At 33.8% G+C, this 25264-nt stretch overlaps 1 protein-coding gene across 8 annotated transcripts in view; it reads left to right on the top strand.

The window, feature by feature from the left end:
* Positions 1-25264, top strand: part of LOC132739416 (uncharacterized) — a 111933-nt gene that overhangs the window by 8297 nt on the left and 78372 nt on the right. For 3 of the 8 annotated variants that reach the window (XM_060727116.1, XM_060727117.1, XM_060727124.1), the window contains exons 2-8: positions 6503-6577; positions 15264-15406; positions 17106-17814; positions 18741-18797; positions 21702-22187; positions 23995-24048; positions 24179-24697. In XM_060727116.1, the coding sequence (XP_060583099.1) occupies positions 17157-17814; positions 18741-18797; positions 21702-22187; positions 23995-24048; positions 24179-24697 (1774 nt within the window). In that variant the 5' untranslated portion in view covers positions 6503-6577; positions 15264-15406; positions 17106-17156. Of the gene's footprint in view, positions 1-2987; positions 3007-6502; positions 6578-15263; positions 15407-17105; positions 17815-18740; positions 18798-21701; positions 22188-23994; positions 24049-24178; positions 24698-25264 lie in introns of those variants that run through there. The other 5 variants (XM_060727119.1, XM_060727120.1, XM_060727121.1 and 2 more) reach the window with 4 other exon arrangements.

Genomic DNA, 25264 nt, shown 5'->3' with positions numbered 1-25264 from the left:
AAGTTATGAGCCTTTGACAGTGACCTCCAAGGTATACTATTATTAAGTTTCGGGGCGTCTGTGGCCGAGTGGTTAAGGTCGTTGACTTCAACCCACTTGCCCCTCACCGCTGTGGGTTCGAATCCCGACAGGGACTTTGGATTATTTCATATGAGGAAGATATCCAGCTAGCTTACGGAACGTCGGTGGTTCTACTCAGGTGCCCGTTCGTGCCTGAAATAATGCACGGAAGGGCACCTGAGGTCTTCCTCCACCAGTAAAGCCGGAACGTTGCGATATGACCTATACTGTGTCGATGTGACGTAAAACCCAAAACAAACATACAAATTAAGTTTCAAGATTAATTTTGCAGGCAAAACTTTAACCTGTATTAAATCAGAAGTTTAGAGGGTCATACTTCTGTCAAAATCCATGCTAGAGTTACTGGCCTTGGAAAGTGACCATTTTTATGATCCCAAAAAGTGTGCAAAGTCTTTTACACATGAAAGAATGCGGATTTCAAACCAAGGTGAAGTGCAAGCCATTAGTTGCACGAAAAACTTTAAGATGTTACACTGATGAAGAATTCCAGGTGTAAAGGATAGCCCCATTTTTCTTCAAATAGTTAAGCTAAAAATAATAACTGCACTGTAGATCATCAATGAATTTATTTCATACCTCTAAGTCTTGATTTTCAAAACAATGTGTAATATGAAATTACAAATGCAATATTTTATTGATTTAACATACATGTATAACCACAGTCCTAAATATAATGTATCAAGGTTTGATCACATAAACATAACAAAAAAAAGAGTACATAAGTTGGCTGTAAGGTCACTCAGAATCACAGGGATAAATTGACAAATATTTCTCTTCCTATGAAGTTAACATCCTAAGTCAATAGTAACAATAGAATAACAGCAAGATCAAACTTGACCAACACTAAATATATATAGTTTTTTTTTAAAGTTTTTACTATACACATTAAGGGTAAAATAATGACCCCCTTCTGGGCAGGGCCAATTTAGTCCTCAAGCTTTTATTTGAACAAAATGTATTTGGTAAACACTCACTAGAAGATATTTCATGCTTAGTATCTAAACTCTAGCTTAAAGAAGATTTTTAAGTTTTTACTTTACACATATACCCTGGGGCGGGGCCAATTTTGAACCAAGGGCTTTTATTTGAACAAATTTTGTAGACACCCATATCTAAGCTCTAGCTATTTGGGTTTTTCAATAGAAGATTTTTTAAAGTTTTTACCATATACAAATAAGGAAAGTCAATGCCCCCCCCTCCTGGCCAGGTTAATTTCGACCCCAGGTCATTTATTTGAACAAACTTTGTAAACACTGACTAGACGATGTTTCATACCAAATATTTAAGCTTGAGCTCTTTCGGGTTTTTTTAAGAAGATTTTTTAAGTTTTGCATGGAATTAAAGTTTTTGAACAAATTTTGAAGTTTGGATGAAATTGGCTAAGCTGTTTGTGAGAAGATGTCGTTTAAAATAAAAGTTTACGGACGACAGCCCGATGTAAAGCAACCAATAAAGCTCATCATGTCACTTTGTGACAGGTGAGCTAATTATATATATATATAAATATGTTGACAATTGCCAAAAGAAGGCCGGAACAGTATCTGGTTTATGAGGCTAAAACTCAAAATAGGTCATATTATTTGGTCGTAATTTAGCAATATCCTTAGGACAGTGTAATTGGCTATTTTCATGCTTGATTGTAAATAAGCTATACCAGCTTATCAAAGAAAATGTTCAATAAGTTTTAAAACTGCATGCCTGCAGATGAATAAAAATAAACTGTACTTAGAATTTTAGAAAAGTAAAAAGATACTTTTTGATTTTCCATGATTAATCACCATATTCCCTCAGCGTGACTTATAAGGACTATTTTTGCATATTTCACTTGTTTTTGGTTATTTACGTGGAATGTAAGTGCCATTTGCAATGTGTAAATTACTTTCTTTGTTCACTTCACAATATTTTAATATTTTTTAATACATTTTGAAAATTTTAATGAAAATTAGCATGAACCTGGAGGCATGCTGCTTTAAGTCTTAGAACACAAAATTTAAGAATGACTTTAAATTGTCAGAGCCATTGAACTTTTCCGACATAATGCCTACTAAAACTTTGATACCAGGCCAGCATTTAACGCTTACACTGCTGAAACCAAGTGATTAGCCTTTGCCAGCAGTATACAGCCAGGCTATTGAGACTGAGCAGGCTCCACACTGTTGTCTCACTAACTTTAACTTTTCATCCTGATGTATAATGTACCCAAAATGATAATAACCACTTTAAAATATGAAAGCCAGACATGTCCATTAAGAAACTCTACAGGCTAAGGGTTGATATAATTTTGCATCAATGCTTTCATTTTGCAAAATTCAAAAACAAATAGGTTAACATCTAAAAGCATTTAAAGAAAGGCTGCAAGTCTTATTATGTTGTCATGAAATCAGAATGACAAATATCCCATAAATCATTTCATGTTAAAGCAAAACTGTTAGTTCAGACATTACAAGTTGAATTAAAAAATCTAACTTAGGATCAGGAACCAAATTCCTAAACAAAAATAATCATGCAGGATTTATGCAGCTTGTTCTATATGATATGATGCTTAATGTGAAACAAATGCCCCCAGTTCAAATGCAATCATTTACAATGTAATTATAACATTTCCTGCAGATCTACATTTATTCAAGACTGTGAAAAAATTAGACATAACTCATTGTTAATTAATACATTTTTTTGCTCTTTTAATAACTCTTTTATAATTTAAAGTTAATGGGGTTTGCCAAAATGTAAAACTTTTTCAAAGTGATTAAAGGTTGATTCTGTTCTGCAGTAGCAATATGCATATTCTCAGAGAAATTGGCTTCCCATATAAAGATATAATTAAATTGATACTAAATTTAGAACAAGGGCGGTTATTCCACTTTTATTAATAGATGCAAGATATTGCCCACACTATCTCAACAGTAAGTTGGACTATATCAACAGGTAAACAATTGCGTTTTCTTTCTCTTCAAACATAATGAAAAGTACAAGTTAAGCTTAACATTTGAAATTCCTTCTAGTGCAATACTAAATTTATAAAATATGGTTATAATAGGACGCCAGGTATAGAAGCTGGCAAAAAGATTTACATGTATCTTTAAATTATAGATGTATATTTTATATATCTTGTAAAACAAATTAGTACAGTTCTCAAAAAAAAAAACATAGGAAACCATGCTGCTGAGATATGTACTAACATGATGCCGACCTGTGGATAAATGAATTGTGTAATGTTTAAATCAAAAGACTCAGTCCGTTCATAATCGATAACGTTTTTAAACAGCACCAATCAGATGTAGTTTCCTTTGACTTGATATATAACTGACTGGACTTGTAATAGGAACTATAAATAGAGCATACGATGCTTTTCTGCAATCGCAACTGTTCGGCCCTTTCTGTCAGTGTACGGATAAGGACCGCGGACACAATAGTATGAATACACAGAACGCATACGGTATTTCGGTCACACCTAAGTAATGGTAAGAATTGGATCGCTCAATATTTTCATCTCCAAAATAAAATCTAAAATTCATAGTTTATCGAGCACCAAAAATAACTTCTTTTGTTTTCTTTAAGATCACCTCTAGATGCCAATTATTACAGTAATCATAAAATAATAATTACTGAACATAACGACGTTTGTACCGAACAACACATTGAAACTGATTGAAGAAGATATAATCAGCACACAAGATAATGATAGTACCATATAACAGTACTATTTCACGACTGAACATAATGAATAAAGAACACATGCAACTAGAAATATTGAAAGAATCACCCAATAATACACTGCTTCAGCTAAACAAAATGATAGTACCACTCAACTGTTTATTTTCATGGCTGAACGTAATGAGAAGAGCACCAAACAACATTATTGTAACCGAACATAATAACTGTTACACCTCACATTATATCTTTTTCACTCAACATAATTTTGGTACGTATGCCTGTTTGTTTTAAGAACTGAACATAACGACTAATGCATCCGTCACTACATTAACTTAGCTGAAGAAAAATGTAATCAACACACAACATAACACTTCAATAACTGAGCACATTGGGATTTCCACCAAGCAGACTCAACAGAACGACATTTAACCAGATATATCATTCATTCTTAATATAAGACAGTCCAGGTGTTCCATATTTAAGCCATAAAGTAAGATCGCCGTAATCCACTATTCTGTAAATAAGTTTGGAGGTCAGATAAGTACATGGAAAATAGGACTGGAGACAAATTTTCACCATGTTTTACCCTTATTTCGGAGATGTACGACGCCGATACAGATCAATTGTGCGAAATAAATGATTTAATGTTTTTTGTACATATTATTTATAACTTACTTTATTTTTCAAAAAGTCTAAATCAAATGTTCATTTAGGCGATCACACTAGTCAGAAGCTTTACGGAAATAGACGAGTAATTTTCATTGATTAAAAAATATTCATCATTGACAATTCTATAAGCCAAAGTTACTTTCAAACTTTAAATGCGTTATAATTCGTTGGATTCTTGTATCAAAATAAAACTATGTCTTTCTTTCACATCAATAGTTTTAAGCTGTTTTGAGAACTACTTTGTGTTGTTTGGTTCGTTGGGAAGCGCTGTTCCAGCATTATATTTCCTGATCCGCAAACAGAAAATACAAAACTCAAACAAGTTAAGCTTACCAAAATTCCTAAAATAAATTAAATAATATGGTTATTACAAGGAGTAGGGGTATAGAATTTGGATTTTTTTACATGGTCAAATGTATCTTTAAAGTATATGGTTATAAAGACCTATCCCTTTACTTCATAAGCATATTGTAAGAAATGACCGTTTTCATTGAAAAGCCTCCTGTTACAAGTTTAAACTGCTATTAAACTATGAAAAATGCTTCAATACTAATCATAATCAAACTTGGCACAAATGTTGATTGAACCATATCCTCTGTAACAGCATGCTCAGTCTTAAATTTTCTGTTACCATGACAACGGGGGCGTCTCAAAATTGCCAAAAATCACTATTTTGCATTGTTTTTTTCCATCAAAACTAATTTCAAAGTGCTGCAACTTCTCAATGGAAAAGGCTTTACAGTGATGGTTACACGTTACCTTACGATTGATCTGAGGCCATATTTAGCCTGTCACACGTCAAAAAAATTCTTGGCGAAGAGGGGGACTGCCGCTCTATTTCAAACCCCAAAACCAGAAGGAGGTACATCCCCCTTCTGGCAACCCCTTAATGTACATTTTTGATAGGGGAATCGCCAAAAGAGTGATCACTTTTTTAATCAGCATTTCTCAAACGAAAAACAGTGTTTGGGGCCTAAATACGGCACTTTTTTACTGTTTGAGGCCGCCTGAAGGGGGGGGGGGCAAAAACCGTCAAAACACGTCTATATGGGGTAAAGGGTTAATACAGTTCTCAGAACAAACTCGTAGGAAAACAATGCTGCTGATGATTAATTGAAGGACATGAACATTTATGTATGATGCCAACTTGATTGCCGTAACCGATAAATTCATTAACAATGAAAAACTAAAAGTCGTTGACTCCCTCTCGATTACTGATAATAAAACTTTTAAGGTTTAATTAGTTTTGGGAATTAGTAGTCTGCAATCTTTTCTTTATTGAGACTTGATTGTATACGGTATTTTTTCATTTATGTAAAAATGGTTTGAAAGCCATTTTTTCGTTGTTAAAGATGTCCAATTCGTGTTTAAATTTTAAAGTATTTTTGATAGAGTGTTTACTGAGGCGTATCATGTTTGGAAGCAGGATCTGACCTACAAGTTATATATAGTATACCCCTTGGGAAAAAATAATTTCGCCTCGGGGTAACAAAGTTTATTATAAAAAATACATTTAAGTCTTCTTTTGTGAAACAACAATGCACAGATATGAGATATTTGGCATGTAGCATTGCCTAGTGGATTTCTACCAAAAATTGTTTTAAGTCAATCCACTGAGGTCAAAATGTCAATGCCCTAGGGTCACTCAGTTTACATACACTTTTGACTCAATACCCTGAGTTTAGATATTTTGCATGAAGTATCACTTTGTGCTGTGTAAGTCATGCCGCTAAGGTCAAAATTGGTTTTTGCCCAGACTGTAAGTTTTTTTTATAGACTTAAATAGTAAAACATATTTAATTAGGGTTTCTTATGTAAAATTAAATACCAAGAGTTTAAGTATTTTTCACGAAGCATTTAAAAGCAGACATCTATAAATATTTAAAAAAAATATAATGCATTGGTTAAAAAATGACAAACCTAATGTGACCTCATTACTGAAATTTTTAAATTTTCCAGTAATATATCTTAGGTGAGCGATCCAGAGCTATCTTTGCCTTTTGTCATTAAAAACTATTGAAACGTAACAAAAACCGTGCATGCGCAATGAAGCAGATGACCTAATAGCAATGAAAATACTTTTTATTTTCTGTTTCAGTTTTGATTAGTCCGGAAACTTAAGTATTTTGAACATTGAACTTTGGAGGATGACATTTTTCCAAATTTGATAAAGGTAAAACTTTACAGACATTGTTGCACTTTTGTAATAACTCACTGTACTCATTATAATTTACAGTCGATATGGATTTTAGCCAATATTAAGACAAAATACGCACTTTTTTAAAGTCAGTTATTCAAGGTTGATTATGTTAAATTGGCAATACATATAGGCAATAAGATTTAATGTGTGTGATAAATTGGCTTCCCATATAAATATATTAATATATTTGATACTAAATTTAAAACAAGAACGGTTATTCCAGTTTTATTAATAGAGGATTCTCAACGCAGGTAAACAAGGGCTTTTTCGTTATAGATTTGTACTGTTTACTTTTATATCTATAAATTTAATAATTTAAAGGCAGACATTTACACAATATAATGTCAACAACTAAGCATTTACTTAGTTTAGGTTTAATAGGCTAGGTTAAGCCAAATATTGTTTATCTGTTTTGTGTATTCATCAAAAGGTGCTAGTCGCATTGATTATACCTAAATTATGTTTAATCATGTAATTCATGTAATATCATATCCATACATTAAAAAGTAAAATAGAAAAAAATGTAAAAAGAAATATTTTTTTATATTTTTATTTAGCTCACCAGAACCGAAGGTTCAGGGTGAGCTATTAGTATCAAAGGGTGGAATGCTCCGGCGTCCGTCGTCGTCGACATGCGTCAACAATCGTCTTCTTCTCTGAAACTGATGTAGCATCCTTTTGACAATCACACTTGAAGTTGCTCATGTCATTTCAGTTGGCCCCTTTTAGGGGTCAACAGAGCTAAAAATAGAAAAACCTTTAAACACCTTCTACTACAGAACTGATTGATGGATGATCACAAAACTTTGTCAGTAGCATTCTTGGGTAGTCTTTTGTTAATTAAGTTTGCTCATATGAAAGTGATCAGCCCTTTTAGGGGTCTCTAGGGTTAAAAATAGAACCAAACTTTGTCTGTAGCGTTCTGATAGGTAGTCTTTAATCAACTTTGCTCAAATTAATTTGATTGGCCCCTTTTAGGGGTCTCTAGGGCTAAAAATAGAAAACCTTTAAATATCTCCTTCTACAGAACTAATTAATAAATGATCACCAAACTTAGTCTGTAGCATTCTTGGGTCGTCTTTTATCAAGTTTGCTCATATTAATTTGATTGGCCCCTTTTAGGGGTCTCTAGGGCTAAAAATATAAAAACCTTTAAACGTCTTCTTCTACAGAACTAATTGATAAATAATCACCAAAATTTGTCTGTAGCATTCTATGGTAGACTTGTTTTAAGTTTGCTCATATTTATTTGATTGGCGCCTTTTAAAGGCCGCTAAAGCTAAACATAGAAATACCTTTAAATGTCTATTTCTACAGAACTAATATATGGATGATCACCAAACTTTGTCTGTAGCATTCTTGGGTAGTCTTTCATCAAGTTTGCTCATATTAATTTGATTGGCCCCTTTTAGGGGCCGCTAAAGCTAAAAATAGAAATACCTTTAGACGTCTATTTCTACAGAACTAATTGATGGATGATCACCAAATTTTGTCTGTAGCATTCTTGGTTATTTTTTTATCAAGTTTGCTCATATTAAAATTTGATTGGTCCCTTTAAGGGGCAGCTTAAGCTTAAATTACAAATACCTTTAAACATCTATTTCTACAGAACTAATTGATGAATGATCACCAAAATTTGTCTGTAGCATTCTTGGGTAGTCTTTTATCAAGTTTGCTAATATTAATTTGAGGGGCCCCTTTTAGGGGCCACTAAAGCCAAAAATTGAAAAATCTTTGAACATTATTTCCTACTGAAATAGTTGATAGATGATCACCAAACTTTGTAGCATTCTTAGGTAGTCTTTTATCAAGTTTGCTCATATAATTTGATTGGCTCCGTTTAAGCTAAAGCTTAAATACCCTAGGTCATGTCATTTCTTCAAATTATTGTTTAAACACATTCTATGCTCAAATTTATTATAAGAAAATATTGACAATGGATAATTTCCAACACTGAAAAGCAGTTGTTTCTTGTGAGCGACTCAGGACCATCATGGCCCTCTTGTTTCAATGTATTGATATAATATCACATTAATAACAAAGTTAAACATATTTTAGGCGATTAGAACCTTTGTATGCATTCCTTTGTGTTCAGGGTTTTCATCCGAAAATTTACGAAAAGTAGCATTGGAGACATATTGTATTACTCCTGGGCGCCTATCCGTTGTGCATGCGTGTATTCGATTCGATTTCTTAATCTAATATTTAGTTGAAAATTATGGGTACAGACACGGGTGGCGATTTGAAGACTGAGAGAGCGTAGCGATCGAGGTCTTCAAAAGGCCACCCGGGTCTGTAAATACTATGCAGACCTATTCAAAGTGCGGCAACTAGCTTACCTACATGCTCTTTTGTTTTTCAATCCAAACATTTTAAGCTCGACTATACGAAGTATATGGAGAGCTGTCCTACTCGCCCCGGCGTCCGCGTCCGCATCCAGATTTCAGATTAAAGTTTTGGTGCAGTAAAATAATTTTCACTATAACTTTGTCATTTCTTAAGGTATCAACTTCAAACTTCAAATATATGCTCCTTATCATCAACCCCATCTTATGTGACAAGGTTCATAACTCTAGCACCAATATTTTCAGATTTATCTCCCCTTGAACTTAGAATTTTCCTTAAAAAATACTATTTTTTACTATTACTTCTTTATTTCTTAAGGGATGAACCTCATACTTAAAATATATGTATCTTATCATCATCCTCATCTTATGTGACAAGGTTCATAACTCTAGCACCAATATTTTCAGATTTATCTCCCCTTGAACTTAGAATTTTCCTTAAAAAATACTATTGTTTACTGTTACTTCTTTATTTCTTAAGGGATCAACCTCATTCTTCAAATATATGTACCTTATCATCATCCCCATCTTATTTGACAAGGTTCATAACTTTAGCACCAATATTTTCAGATTTATCTCCACTTGAACTTAGAATTTTCTTTAAAAAATATTATTTTTTAATTATTTCTAAAGGGATCAACTTTATACTTCAAATAAATGTACCTTATCATCATCCACATCTTATGTGACAAGGTTCATAACTCTAGCACCAATATTGCAAGAATTATCTCCCCATCAACTTAGATTTTTTTACTAGAAAAATGTTATTTGTTTACTATAACTTTTTTAGTTTTAAAGGTATCTAACTCAAACTTCAATACTTATTCCTTATAATCAATTGTATTTTATGTGATAATGTTCATAACTCTTGAAGTAATTTTTACAGATTTATCTCTCTTTGAACTTAGGATTTTCTTAAGAAATATTATAACTTTGTTACTTTTTAAGGTATCTACTTCAAACTTCAAATATATACTTCTTATCATTACATATATGTTGTGTGACAAGGTTCATAACTTTAGCGTTACCATTTCTAGAATTATTTCCCTTGATCTTGGAATATATTTTAACAAATGTTATTTTTTTACTATATCTTAATACATAATTATACTGATTTTTCTTTCATAGTTTTGTCCTCCTTACTGCGTCCAGTATTTTATTAGCCGAGCTTGGCTGTCTCCTGTGACAGCTCTTGTTTATTTCAGTATTGGAAAGAAACCTTTTATTTATGTACATTTTACTTTATCACGTTTAGCCATTCAAATATACCAACGGCTACGCTCTTGTAATTAGTGTACATATCGGGTGTTATTTTTTTCGTGAGGTTTCATTACTTAACAAGTTAAATGTTGATGCTGCACCTCAAAGACGCCGCCAAATGATGTGAACAGTCAATCAACATCGAAAATCGTTCTATATTACAGTTGAATATAAGCACAAATCAATTTCTCTCCATGTTCTTAGTATGTGCATGTTATTTAATAATGAAGTTGCATATTTTTGTGAAAAAGTAGAACCTTATCCTAAATTCACAAAATAATGCCAGGTCTGAAACTCTTAAATGTTTCAATGTTTGTCTGTTGCGACACAGACTGAAACGTCTGGTCGAATCAAAATAAATTGGATAACAAATAAAATTGAAATGATTGGTATACTTAAAATAAATTATATATGCCGAGAATATACCAATTTAAATATTGGTACTGATTGCATAATGTTCGAATGATTTTGAGGACCAATCTGTTCTACAGTGATCTCCCCTTACAGGCCGTAGCGTAACCGGTTTATTGTACTTTCTTAACTGTTGAGTGAGAACCGCCTCTCTGATAGTGGGCGTGGTTTAGGCTTTGTAACTTCGACAAGTGATATTGCTCAAAGTTGTCCTGGTTCCCTTCTACCCCGTCAACGAAGACTAAATGCTAACAAATATCTAATGCATAATATCAAATTTAATATGACAAATTAAGGCGGAGCCGAACTTCAACAGAGGCGAAGCAAATGAAGTAAGTAACACTGCCTCAGTTGTCACCTCTCTCAACGGTTAAGTTTTAGAACGATCGACTATAGACTGGCTCATTTGCACGTTATTTATAAGGTAGATAAAATTAGATAATTATAAAAAGAATATGATTTTCAAACATGACACTATCACTTCAGTTAAACGTTTATTCTAATCCCTTAAAGCTCTGTGACATGAATTGTACATCAGAAAAGCTATTTTTATTAGAAAATTTGAAAACAATGTGATTTTGTTAAAACAAAAAAAAAATAAACAAAATCAAGTCTAAATTTTACCTCATTGCTTTACGGACAAATGCATATCTACTAGTGCACGAGCCGACTTAAAAGGTCATATAAATGTACTTGTTGAGTTGAGTCACAGAAAATGAAAGCAGGACTTGCCGAGATTCTGTTTTAAGTCTATGATATAAAGAGGGCAAAGGTAAGATAATTATTTTGTAATATGTATACTGTACATAATATCAATATGATATATAATATATATATAAAGCTGACATGTGTTGACATAAATATGATAATATGTAAATAGAAAGACCCTGTGTGAATGTGTGTACGGCGAAAACCGTATACTTGCGAAGAACGGGCGTGTACTGGTTAACATGATCCAAATTCTTATGTAAATAATGTAACAATTTTGAAAATAAAATAAAACTCATTATACTCAAAACAAACTTTACTCTCACAAAACGTTATAAAGAAAGCCTAAATGTGCGTTTTTGTAGTCATTAATATCGGCCTTATAATGCCCTAGCAGTCGTATTTGCTAATTTATTTCTTTTAAATTGTTGAACATGTACATGTACTTAGAAATATATATCGGTCCTTTTTTCTATTCGAAGCTATAAATTTGCACAATTCGCAGTATTTATTAACAATTCCTACATTATTTCAACATACCTGCTTTAAGGGAGATTTACGGTGATTATTATGTAATCTTAAATGCACGGGTTTCCCGACTTCACATATTTTCTTTTGTATAGAGAACAATAGAACAATAACAGGTCGGTATTTATTTGCAGACCTGTTAAGCGGCCAGTAAGTGATTTACTAGACCGCTTTTATAACAAAGGAGCTGGTAGGTAATGAAAAGTAACAAACAGCGTGCATGCGCAGTGAAGTAGATGACAAGACTACTTATTATGCTTCCCGAAGTGTGAGCATGTAGTCGCCACTTTGTCCGTCTGTCCGTCTGTCGTCTGCTATTCTTGTCCTGGACATAACTTTGAAACAACAAGGGGTGTTAAGTAGAGGTGCAGTGCACAAGAACCAAAACTACGCCATGCCTAATTTTGAAGTTATTGCCCTTTGTTCATTATTTACACTATGAACCTTGTCCAGGACATGACTCTAAAACTATAACAGATATCAATTTGAATCTTTGTAGGTAGATAGATCTCATTGTGTAAAAGTGCATAGCTAAAGGATCATATGTTCATTTTACACTTTGAAGTTTGTCAAGGATAAATCTCTAAAACTATTAGGAGATACCTACATGACATTTTGTAGGTAGATTGATCTAATTTGGTAGCTAAAAAGCAAGCATTCGAACAATTAAAATTACATTTTAGGATGTACTGTATCTATGAACTGAAAAAGTTAATGAGGCAATCACACATAATAAAACTAAATGAACTAGCAATGTTGAGCAATCATTGCATTCATATCATAACGATAAACGCGATTTTAAGTTAACAAATGTGCTGCTGCGTTAAAAGGTTACCTGTGATATAAGAGTTAAAAAGCAAAGAGGTAGGCCGTGCCGCTGCAAAACCGAACGTATGGTGTTTTTTTTAGCTCACCTGTCACAAAGTGACAGGGTGAGCTTTTGTGATCGCTTTTCGTCCGGCGTCCGTCCGTCGTCCGTTCGTCGTCCGTCGTCCATAAACTTTTACTTTAAATGACATCTCCTCATAAACCACTAAGCCAATTTCATCCAAACTTCACAGGAATGTTCCTTTGGTGGTTACCTTTGAAAATTGTTCAAAGAATTTTATTCCATGCAGAACTCTGGTTGCCATGGCAACCAAAAGAAAAAACTTTAAATATCTTCTTCTAAAAAACCCAAAGAGCTAGAGCTAAGATATTTAGCCTGAAACATCTTCTAAGGGATGTCTTCTAAGTTTGTTCAAATAAAAGCCCTGGGGTCAAAATTGGCCCCGCCCCAGGGGGTCATTGATTTTCCCTATATGCAACTAGTAAAAACTTAAAAAATCTTCTTTTAAAGAACCCAAAGAGCTAGAGCTAAGATATTTGGCATGAAACATGTTCTAATGGATGTCTACCAAGTTTGTTCAAATAAGAGCCCTGGGGTCAAAATTGGCCCCGCCCCGGGGGTCATTGATTTTCCCTTTATGCAACTAGTAAAAACTTAAAAAATCTTATTTTAAAGAACCCAAAGAGCGAGCTAGAGCTAAGATATTTGGCATGAAACATGTTCTAATGGATGTCTACCAAGTTTGTTCAAATAAGAGCCCTGGGGTCAAAATTGGCCCCGCCCCGGGGGTCATTGATTTTCCTTATATGTGTATAGCAAAACCTTTAAAAATCTTCTTTGAAAAAAAAAAAAACAAATAGCTAAAGTTTAGATACTAAGCATGAAACATCTTCTAGTGAGTGTCTACCAAGTTTTTTTTCAAATAAGAGCCCTGGGGTCAAAATTGGCCCCGCCCCGAGGGTCATTCATTTTCCTTATATGTGTATAACAAAAACTTAAAAAATCTTCTTTGAAAAAACTCAAATAGCTAGAGTTTAGATATTAAGCACGAAGCATCTTCTTGTGAGTGTGTACAAAGTTTGTTCAAATAAAAGCCCTGGGGTCAAAATTGGCCCCGCCCAATAGGACATTGATTTTCCTTATATGTGTATAGCAAAAACTTAAAAATTCTTTTTGAAAAAACCCGAATAGCTAGAGTTTAGATATTAAGCACGAAGCATCTTCTAGTGAGTGTCCACACAGTTTGTTCAAATAAAAGCCCTGGGGTCAAAATTGGCCCCGCCCCGGGGGATATTGATTTTCCTTATATGTGTATAGCAAATTAAACTTAAAAATCTTCTTTGCAAAAACCCGAATAGCTAGAGTTTAGATATTAAGCATGAAACATTTTCTAGTAAGTGTCTACAAAGATTTCTTTAAATAAAAGCCCTTGGGTCAAAATTGGCCCTGCCCCAGGTGTGTCATTGTTTTTAACTATATGTGTAAAGAAAATACTTGACCAGCTAGACCTTAGATGTTTAGCATGAATCATCTTCTAATTGGTGTCTACCAAGTTTGTTCACATATAAGCCCAGGGGTTTAAACTGGCCCCGCTCCGGGGGCCTATATACAGGTGAGCGACTTCAGGGCCATCATGGCCCTCTTGTTTTAATTTCACATTAGTTTCTGACATTTAACTGCAATTTGTCTGCAGATGATATTATAAGAATTTTACACTGGCTGCCGGTACAGACCGGAATATCTAGCTCGAGGGTAACTGTTTACGGCGGTAACGAGGCTCTGCCGAGTTTCCGCTAAACAGTTAGCCGAGAGCTAGATATTCCCGTCTGCACCGACAGCCAGTGTTTGATTCTTTTTCTTGCATATTACATATCAATTATTTTCGGAACAGAAATTACGAAAGCTGATATTTTCATTACACTTTTTCTTATAGTAGCGTATGAACTTACAACTTCATTCATAACGGTTAAGTGACGTCATCCTAAGAACGCAATTCATTCATAAAAGGCGCGCATCAATGACGTCATTTAAAGCACGCGACTTGAGTGTCTAGCACCGGTGTAAACGGTAGATAATCCTGTCTGATATGCAAGAAATAAATTAACACATCGTCACCTTAGTGCAATAACTGGTTTACTCCTATTTAATTTAGAAGGACTTAACTTAATACTGCACTAAGGTGACGACATGTTATATGTATGTTGTATATATAATCAAATAACTCGTTCATTTAAGCCCGAAAAAATGTCGGGGCGGTGGCGAGGTATGACATGTCAATTTTATGTAGCTTACTGTGAAGTTGCGGTAATTCGAAAATGGGCACATTTTAAAACTTCACTTGAATAAACCATTCTAGTGTTTCGTTGTATGTAGAATATCTCTTACAGATTCCATGTTTTGTACGAGAATACAATAATTTTTATGGGTATTTTTTTTTTGGATATAAAAAAAGAAATATTTAGTTCGATAAAAGGGTAAAACGGCATATAAGTGGTTAAGATCATTCAACTTCAAATACTACTTTACCACATGACATACGTCCTTTCCCCGTAGTAATTAATGCAATTTCCATCGGCAGAGAATGGCCTGTGCATGTGCAAAGAGTACTGTTTGCGTAGATTTTCAAAGACGGTACCGATATGGATATGCACCGTGTGATTAAAACCAGAAAGAAATGGCATGCGATAACATAAACTGAATAAACGCTTGGAATTCATGAAGGTCAGTTTTGTTTACATTTCGAAGCTTGGTATCTTCAGGAAATTGAAGCGTTTGTAAAAATTGACTATTTCAAAATGTTATGAAATTCTGTCCAAACTTGTTCAAGTGTAAGACACTTATCCTTGTCATACTAATGTAAGCAAAAAATCAGACAAGTCCTTTTACAAAATAATGTTTTTTTTTTAATATGCAAGGGCGAAAATGATTAGGGTCTACACTCTAAGTGTCTGTGTCAATACAGGGCTACCTTGATTTTGAAATATTTATTATTTCACATACATTCCGAAATGCGTCGTTTGTTTGTATTAATTTCAAGCGTCTTTTGTTTATCGTGTCGCCTCTACGGAGAATAGGGATCACTTCTCCGTCGTCTGTCCGTCTGTGCATCAGTCACAAAATTTGTCAGGACTACTCCTCAGAAACTACTGGTGCAATTTCTTCCAAACTTTACATGAATGATAAGTACCAAGTCTAGTTGTGCATATCGTCGGCATTTTCCAATTTTCCAGTTTACTGATTTTGTCAGAGTTATGGCCCTTTAATGATTTTTATTTTTCAAGAAGTCCGGATTACTTCTCTTACACCACTGAAGCAATTTCAATGAAACTTTACAGGATTGATCTGTAGCTCAAGTACTGGCTCACATTACACGGGTTTTACGGGCGGACTTTGATAAAAAAAGGTGTCTTGTGCGTTGCAAGCTACACAGAATCTTGTCCGGAATACTCTTAAGAAACCACTGGTGCAATTGTATCCAAACTTTACAGGAATGATCAGTAACAAGTATCGTTGCCTTTTTTGTTTTTGGTTTAATTATTTTTGTCAGAGTAATGGCCCTTTAATTATTTTAATTTTCATATTTTGTCCTGACTACTTCTCTTATACTACTCATGTTATCTTGTTAAACTTTACAGGATTGATTGGTAGCTCAATTACTTGCGCATATTCCCCGGGTTTTACGCTTGAACTATTTTTGCAGAGTTATGGCCCTTGAATAAAAAAGGTGTTAATAAAGTTTGTCCGGAGTACTCCTCTTAAACCACTCATGCAATTTCAATGAAACTTTACAGGATTGATTGGTAGCTCAAGTACTTACACATATATCATAGGTTTCCGCTTGAATGGTTTTTGGCCGAGTTATGGCCCTTCAAGAAAAAAGGTGTTTTTAGTCAACAGCCACATGTTTGGACTACTCTTCAGAATCTACTGTACAATTTCATTAAAACTTTATAGGAATGAATAATACTGTTTTGTTGTGCATCTCATCAGCATTTTTGATTTAATGATTTTGTCAGAATTATGTCCCTTTAATGATTTTGATTTTTAGAATTTGTACGGACTTCTCATATATCACAAATGCAATTTCAATGAAGCTTTACAGCATTGATTGGTAGCTCAAGTAATTGCGCATATTATACGGGTTTTCCTATTGAAGAATTTTTCGCCGAGTTAAAGCCCGTGAATAAAAATGTATTTTGCAGTGTTAATGATTTTTGTGTCTCCTGCTACGCAGTAGCTGCAACATGCAATTGGCTATCATGAGGCGACACATGTCATCACTGATGTCCCTTGTATTAAATGTAAGCGTCGCTTGTTAATATTGAATTTAGCAATGTTTGTTTATAGTTATTGATTTTAAGTGTCGTTTGACTGTATTCATTTTAAGTGTAATTATATAATTAAGCTTTTAAATTTTTAGAGTCATCAAACATATTGTAGAAGAGACAACTTAAAGTATCAATCCTAATAAATGATCATGGCTTCAAAGGACAAAGACTACAGATTAATTACTCTTGTTACTGACATTTGCCCAATACCTTTGAGGAAGTATTTCCTTGATTTAGCGAATTCTGATACAAGTCCAGGTGTCCCTTTCACAACGCTTGACCAGTATATGGTATTCCGACATAGAGATGTTAAAACACTCATGAACTTTCCTCAAAAATCTATACGGAGAGATCAGTATGATTTGATATATCCAAAGGCTGACGAGACAAAATGGGACGTTACATTACTATCAGCTCTCTTGCTTGGACTTTTTGAGAATCAGATGAAGAAAGGTGAAAATAGTTTGATTAAAGTAATTCGTGAAAAACGCAACAAACTGCAGCACAAGCCGGGAAGCGTTGTCACAGATGATGCCGAATTCGATTCAGATTGGAACGATGTTGAAACTGCGACACAAACTTTAGCACTGATAGTTGGTGGAACAACGTTTGAAAATGAAGTAACATATCAAATTCAAGCAGTAAAGGTCAATAATCTTCCAAGACTAGGCGATACACTCAGAAGCTGGTATGAAGATATCATAATTGAACTTAAGAACGAAATCAAAGAACTCAAAGAAACATCTGAATCATCTTTACAGATCCTTCAAGGTGTTTCTCATAAAAGACCTATTTCGAAAGGTAACTTTAATTTACTAGTAGTTACAAATGCGGTGTCAAATAGTCTGTTCGATTACAGGACTAGCCAGTACAACTTCTTTCATTGACAATTTTACATTAACTTCTTTATAACTACGTGAACTACGACTCAAAGCAATCAAAGCACAGAATGCGCTGAATTTGTTTGGGTCTCAGAATGTCAGAAAGGTGAAGGTTGTGAGATTATAAACCAATTTGTTTGTAAAGTGTCACCAACTTCTATTTCCAGTGTTAGAACTACAGTAAATTGGCTATAATACTAATTGCAACACTGATATTCAATTCAATGTTTATTTGGCTTAATCAATTAAAAAAAAAGACATGAACTGCCTGAACTGGGATTTGAACTCCGGACCTCTCGCTCGCTTTAGAGCGAGCGTGTATACCCCTCGACCACGGTGAATTATAAGATAACAGCCTGAAGAATACCTTAATTAGAGTTTGTAACCCTTATTAATTTCGATATATTTTGTTCACGGTAAACCTGTTGTTTAACACTGAAGTAAATTATCATGAAGCTGAATATAAACATGTATATCTATAAGAATAACACAATATTAGAAATCTTCGACCAATCGGAAACTATTTTTTCGTTACGATATTAATGCGCCTGTCATTTGACAGTCTTTAGGCAGTTATCTCCCGTTAATTTTTCGGCGTTAATGTACATATGAAGGGAAGTAACCGCTTCGAGGAGTTTGGACTACTTTCGACATTTGCAAATAAGAACATCAGGGTCTGAAATTTCGCTACCATTATTTGTTTGGTCTGACGACCCAAACAAATAAAAACTTTGTCAACTATCTTAACTTTCATTTGAATGTTGATTATTAATATAATTTAAAAATGTCTCTTACCATATTTTTGGTAATATATTATAATGACAAGTCCATAATTTCATCTTACAGGGGCACCAGCTAAAAAGGTATTGAAAACTGTAGACGTACGCGTGAACAAATTAAGAGGTAAGCAAAACTTTCACTCTCTTTCATTCAAAGCACAAATATGCAAAATATTGTTACAAGTATTGTTATATCGCGAAGTAGTACAATATCATCCCATGAATAATGCTTCGATCTGACCTTAAGTTAGATTGCATGCATTTCTTAGAACTTAACTGAAGATAATTGAATAGTTTTTCTTTTGTTTGATTTTCTTAAAATATTTGCCACATCTCAATGCATGCAGCTGTAAGATCTTTTTCTTAACTCTCATATATGTACTTGTTTGTTATCGTTTTAAAACTAAACAGAACATATTTCATTATTATGACTTCAAAAAATTTGAAAGATAAAAAATATTCTTTACAAACTCACATGAGCACAACGTGCTCATCGTGAGCTATTGTGATTCCCCACAGTCCGTCGTTGTGTGTCGTCAACAATTTCTTTAAACAACATCTCCTCTGAAACCAATGACTGCACAGTAACCAACGTCACAAGAATGATCATTGGGTGGTCTGCTGCTAAAGTTGTTCAAATGGTTTCGATATGTTGCATAAAAAGGTCACAGGGCAAGAAAAGGAGTTTCAAAAATGCAAACTTAAAAAACTTCTTGTCTGAAAGTACATAGCCCAGAAATGTGATATTTGGTATATGATATCATCTTTTGGGCTTCAAGCAAAGTTTTTATGCCCCCGCCATGTAATGGATATGTCATGAGAAAATACAGGTCAAGTTCGAATTTGGTCATGGTTCAAGGATTTTTGGCACAGTTATGCTCCTTTTACTTTGAAAATAATATGAAATTTTCAGTTTCCGTTCATTATCTCCCCAACGGTACAACATTTTCAACTGAAACTTGACATATGGATATGTCATGAGAAAATACAGGTCAAGTTCGAATTTGGTCATGGTTCAAGGATTTTTGGCACAGTAATGCTCCTTTTACTTTGAAAATAATATGAAATTTTCAGTTTCCGTTCATTATCTCCCCAACGGTACAACACATTTAACTCAAACTTGACATATGGATATGTCATGAGAAAATACAGGTCAAGTTCGAATTTGGTCATGGTTCAAGGATTTTTGGCACAGTTATGCTCCTTTTACTTTGAAAATAATATGAAATTTTCAGTTTCCGTTCATTATCTCCCCAACGGTACAACACATTCAACTCAAACTTGACATATGGATATGTCATGAGAAAATACAGGTCAAGTTCGAATTTGGTCATAGTTCGATGGTTTTTGGCAGAGTTATGCCCCTTTTACTTTGAAAACTATAAAATTTTCTGTTTCCAACGGTACAACACATTCAACTCAAATTTGACATTTGATACGTCAAAGAAATGCGCAGGTCAAGTTTGAATTTGGTCATGGTTCAATGATTTTTGGCAGAGTTATGCCCCTTCACTTTAAAATAATATGAAATTTTCAGTTTCTGTTTATTATCTCCCCAACGGTACAACACATTCAACTCAAATTTGACATATGGATATGTTTTTGAAATGCCCAGGCCAAGTTCGAATTTGGTCATGGTTCAAAGATTTTTGGCAGAGTAATGCCCCTTTCACTTTGAAAATAATATGAAATTTACAGTTTCTGTTCATTACCTACCAAACAGTGTTACATATTCAACTCAAATTTGACATATGGCTATGTCAAAGGAATGGGCAGGTCAAGCTGGAATTTGGTCATGGTTTGATGATTTTTTGGCAGAGTTATATCCCTTTCACTTTGAAAATAATATAGATACATCTTAGGAATAAGCAGTTTAAGTTTGAATTTGGTCGTGGTTCAATGATTTTGGACAAACTTATCTTTCCTAAATGTTGGAAAAATTTTGAACTTTCCGTTTCAGCACTCATACTTTTGTGGAAATGTATGTAGCCATTATTTTGGCTACAAATATGCAATATGCAATTTACAAAAGCTTACGATGGAATAATTTCAGTGCCTTGAACATTGTATGAAAATGGTTTGTGTTAACATTGAATAGTTTTAAGGGCTTTCAACTTAAAATGAAAAAAATAATTTGTGCAAACAAATTTGGAACTAAATATTATAACATCTGAAATTTTGGTTGCATGCGGGGGCATCCGTGGCATGATGACACATTTCTAGTTCAAATTTTGCCCCTAGTGTCAAAATTGGCCCCGCCTAGGGGGTTATAGATGTGCCTTTTATGTATATACTAAAAACTTTATAAATATTCTCCTCTGAATTGACAAATGCTAGAGGTTAGATATTTGGCATATAGCATTGTGAAGTGGACCTCTACCAAAATTGTTCAAATTATAGCCCTGGGGTCAAAATTAGCCTCGCCCCGGGATTCATAGGTTTCCCTTATATGTACGTACAGTAAAAACTTAAAAATCTTCTCCTCTGAATTAATAGGCTAGAGGTTTGATATTTTGAATGAATCATTGTGTGTTGGAACTCTACAAATTTTGTTCAAATTATAGCCCTGAAGTCAAAATTGGCCTTCCCCCGGTAGGTTTCCTTTGTATGTATATATAATAGTAAAAACTTTAAAAAATCTTCTCTTTAGAATGGATGAAGGCTAGAGGTTATATATTTGGCATGAAACATTGTGTAGTAGAACTCTACCAAGATTTTCCAATTATAGCCCTGGGTAAAAATTTGCCCCGCCTCGCGGTCATAGGTTTTCCTTATATGTATGTAGTAAAAACTAAAAAAAAACATCTGGTCTGAAAAGCTTAGGTATTTGGTATATAATATCATTTATAGGTCCTCTTAGTCTACCATAGTTGTTCAAATTTTGCCCCTATTGTATAATGTATTCAGGTGAACGCTTTAAGGACCATAGCCCCCTTGTTATTTTATCTATTTATTGTTTGTTGTTTATCTTATTATTTATTTTTGAAACTATGATGACTTTGCATATGTTTCATTATTTTTTTTTTAGATTATTTTAGGCAAACTATAGAAAGGGAATTACCAGAAGATTTTAAATGTCAACCGGAAGAACGTGAAATACTGCGTATCCTTCAAGAAAACCACTGTGTTGTAGTCACTGGCTCCGAAAACACCAGTTACCTAGCAACAGTTTTATCGGCGATTATTAGGTCGGAGAAATACCCTTTAGATAGATGCTTTGAATTGAAAACAGTTGATGACTGGAATAGTATCGATCCAAACGAAACAGATCTTGTTTTATTCACCGAACCTTTCGTAGAGCAACAGAATGAGTGCCGCTTACGTCGCATATTCCAAAGCATGCAAGATTCATGTAAGATGCCAAGCAAGGAATTTAGAATCGATGTTGTGATAGTCTCCGAAAACTCAAAGGTCAACCATTGGAAGGAGAATCATGACGATAATGAGATCTTCAAAAACGTTGTTGAGTTGTTTATGCCAACTGATGAAAACAACCCACTGAATCTTGAAAAACGTAATTTTTTGCTGGACCTCTTTTTTCGAAGAAAAAAATGAGGTATTGTTACAGTTATGTCGGCGTTCCCGTTGGCGCCCTGAAAACTTTAACCTTGATCATAACTTTTAAAGTGCTTAGTGTATGTCTTCATATTTGACCACAGCAACCCTTGGGACAAGACATTCAAGTAAACCAGACTAAACTTGACCTTCATTAGTAAATGATCTTGACCTTCAAGGTCAAATGTCAAAATTGTGCTTTGATTTCGCTGAGTTTTGCTATAAGTGACTATAACTTTATCATTTTTGAATAAATTGTCTTCAAACTGGTACACAAAAATCCTCTAGAATATACCTTTAAGTTAACCAGAAGACCTTGAACTTTACTCATAAATGACCTTGACCTTGAAGGTCAAATAAATTTATTAAAAATTGTTTTTTGCTGTAACTGGCTATAACTTTGTTTTTCATGAATGGATTGACTTCATATTAAGACTCAACATTGTTTAATATAAAACCTTCATGTATATCAAACTCAAATTGACCTTGGCTCATTTATGACCTTGACCTCTAGAAGGTTAAGTTATTGAATTTTCACAGATTTTTGCTATAATTGACTATAACTTGGTAATAAATGAATGGATTATCTTCGTACTTCAACAAAGCAACCTTAGGGACAAGACCTTCTAAAAAGTTTAACTGACCTTGACCTTGAGCATTAAATCATCTTTACTGTCAAGCTCAGCTGATATATCAAATTTCAAATTAACATCTAAAACTGTGCACATGGTCCAAATTTCATAGCTGTAGATCAAAGGACAATAAAGCAGACCACTTTGTCAAACTCTAGGTCAGGTGATATCAAAGATCAATTTTACATCTAAAACTATTTGCATGGTCCAACTTTCATAGCTGTTCATCAAAGGACAAGAAAGTTGGTCAATTGATCATTGAACATGGTGGAAATGATTTATACTTGAACAAAACAACATGTGTGAGTAGATCTACCCCTTTTGATATTCAAAAGAATGGAATTTAAAAAAAAAGAGAAAGACTAATTGTTTATCTTTAATTTTCTTTTAAAAATTTGTTTAAACCTCTTAATTGTTTGCTTTTAGAAAAAATTGTCGAGCTTTGCCACCACCTAGCGGTGGCTCTTGTAATGATGTTTAATGATCCTCAGTGTCTTTGTCTTTCAGGAAGGTATTAACGGGTTTGGAGATAGAAAACCTAACGCGTTCTTCAATAAAGAAATTGCATTGAAGGCAGCAGCATTTTTTAACTACAATTGTTCTATAGCTATGTTTATTATGATAAACCTACTCATATAATCACCTAGCAAGTAGTAACGGACCGTGACAAATTTTCAGTGCATTTGACATTTTTTCTCATACAATACGCATTGGTTCACACTTCTGAAATTTTTTACAAGAATTGAAAGAAAAATCATATCCTGTTTTTCGAAATAGAAAGACGTTTAAGTTTACTCTTCAAGTTTGAAAAGAAGAATGGCATCTTGGATGTAGTGAAAGACCGTTGGTTGCATTAGGCTTTTGAAGCTTGTTTTAATTTTATAGATGTAGTATTACTCTCCGAGAGTTATAGTTACTTAATGAACCCACATAATGTCATAATTTACTGAAATATTAAATATTATCTCTAACATGTGTTAAAGCACTAATATTTCCTTTGGTAAATTTAAGAAAGCACAAAAACAACATTTTCACAGTATACAAGAGCACGGCTTTCATGAAATAACAAAGCCAGAAAAAGGGATATTTGAATAACGAAGACGTACTTCATTCAACAAATTGGTACTTTTTCAGGAAACATAACAGATAAGAGACATGATGTTGGTGGCGTTTTTGGAAATATGATAGGTATGTTTTGATGTATAACATTAGTAACATATCTTGTTTAATAATGTTTCATTGAAAAAAGTTCTAAGAAAAAAGTTGAAATATTATTTTCATTTGTTCAATCTTTATACATTTCATATTCATTCTTCAGCACAATCGGAAGTATTCATTCAAGACTGCAAAACAGACGCTTCTGACAATAACGACCTGATGGAACAAGCGCGGCAAAAGTTTAAGAAACATAAAGCGATTGTTATTACAGGATCAAAAGGTGGTACATCCACAAGATTTGCATTGAAATTGGTTTCATCACTTTACAGCAAAGATGAATGCGTTATTCTTACAGAGGCCAGTGACTGGAAACAAGTAACACTTGGAAAAGTCAGTGTTATTGTCATTGACGAATTTGCAGGCAAATACAAGTATAATACTTTCTTTGTCGAGGCTTGGCTTAACAAATTTGATATAATCTATGCAGCTGTAATCAAAGGACTGCTGAATGTGATAGTTACCTGTGAATCAAGTTTCTTCCAAAAGGTTGTAAAGAATATTTCCAGCCATGCTCTACTGAATCACAGAGTAAGGTTACCAGATAAGGCTTTTGTCAATGTGGTTGTGAAAGAAGAGCCAGTATCTCCCCCACCCGAGAACCCAAGCTCTTCAAATACAGGTGTGTATGGCTTTGACATGCTCGTATAATGATGTAATCTGCATTTAACTCTTCAAAAATAGAAATTATAAGGTCAAAGTTTGTTTATTACAAATTTCTGATTAATCATGCGTAATGACCGACAGGTTCATTTGTATAAACAAACATGAACACACACATATACGCTTGCACTGATTGAGTTTGTTTAACAATATCAAAGCCAACTGACACACAATACAATGTACAATTATTTGACTGACGCTTGATGTCTGGGATAAAATAATACAAATCTTAGGAATTAAGGGGAGGATCGCTTTTGTATCCTGAACAAAATCTTAAGAATCGATCTTTACGAATAAAGATCAAGGTAACGAAAAGCAGTGTTATTTACAATAGGAAATTTGATTAATGTTAAGTCTAATGTGATATTTATTAACTGGAACATATAAAACACGTTAGTAACTTTATTTTTATCTTTGCATTAAACATTAGCAATACAAGTAATAAACAAATTTTACTCCAAAATTGACATCAAAACAAATAGATAAATACTTCAAACAAGAGTCTTTGTTTGCTTTTTTGTTGTCT

The sequence above is a fragment of the Ruditapes philippinarum genome, unplaced genomic scaffold (genome assembly GCF_026571515.1).
Source record: "Ruditapes philippinarum isolate M1 unplaced genomic scaffold, ASM2657151v2 ctg6011_1_1_1_1, whole genome shotgun sequence".
Classification (NCBI taxonomy): Eukaryota; Metazoa; Mollusca; class Bivalvia; order Venerida; family Veneridae; genus Ruditapes; species Ruditapes philippinarum.
This window is presented reverse-complemented; position numbering and strand designations above follow the sequence as displayed.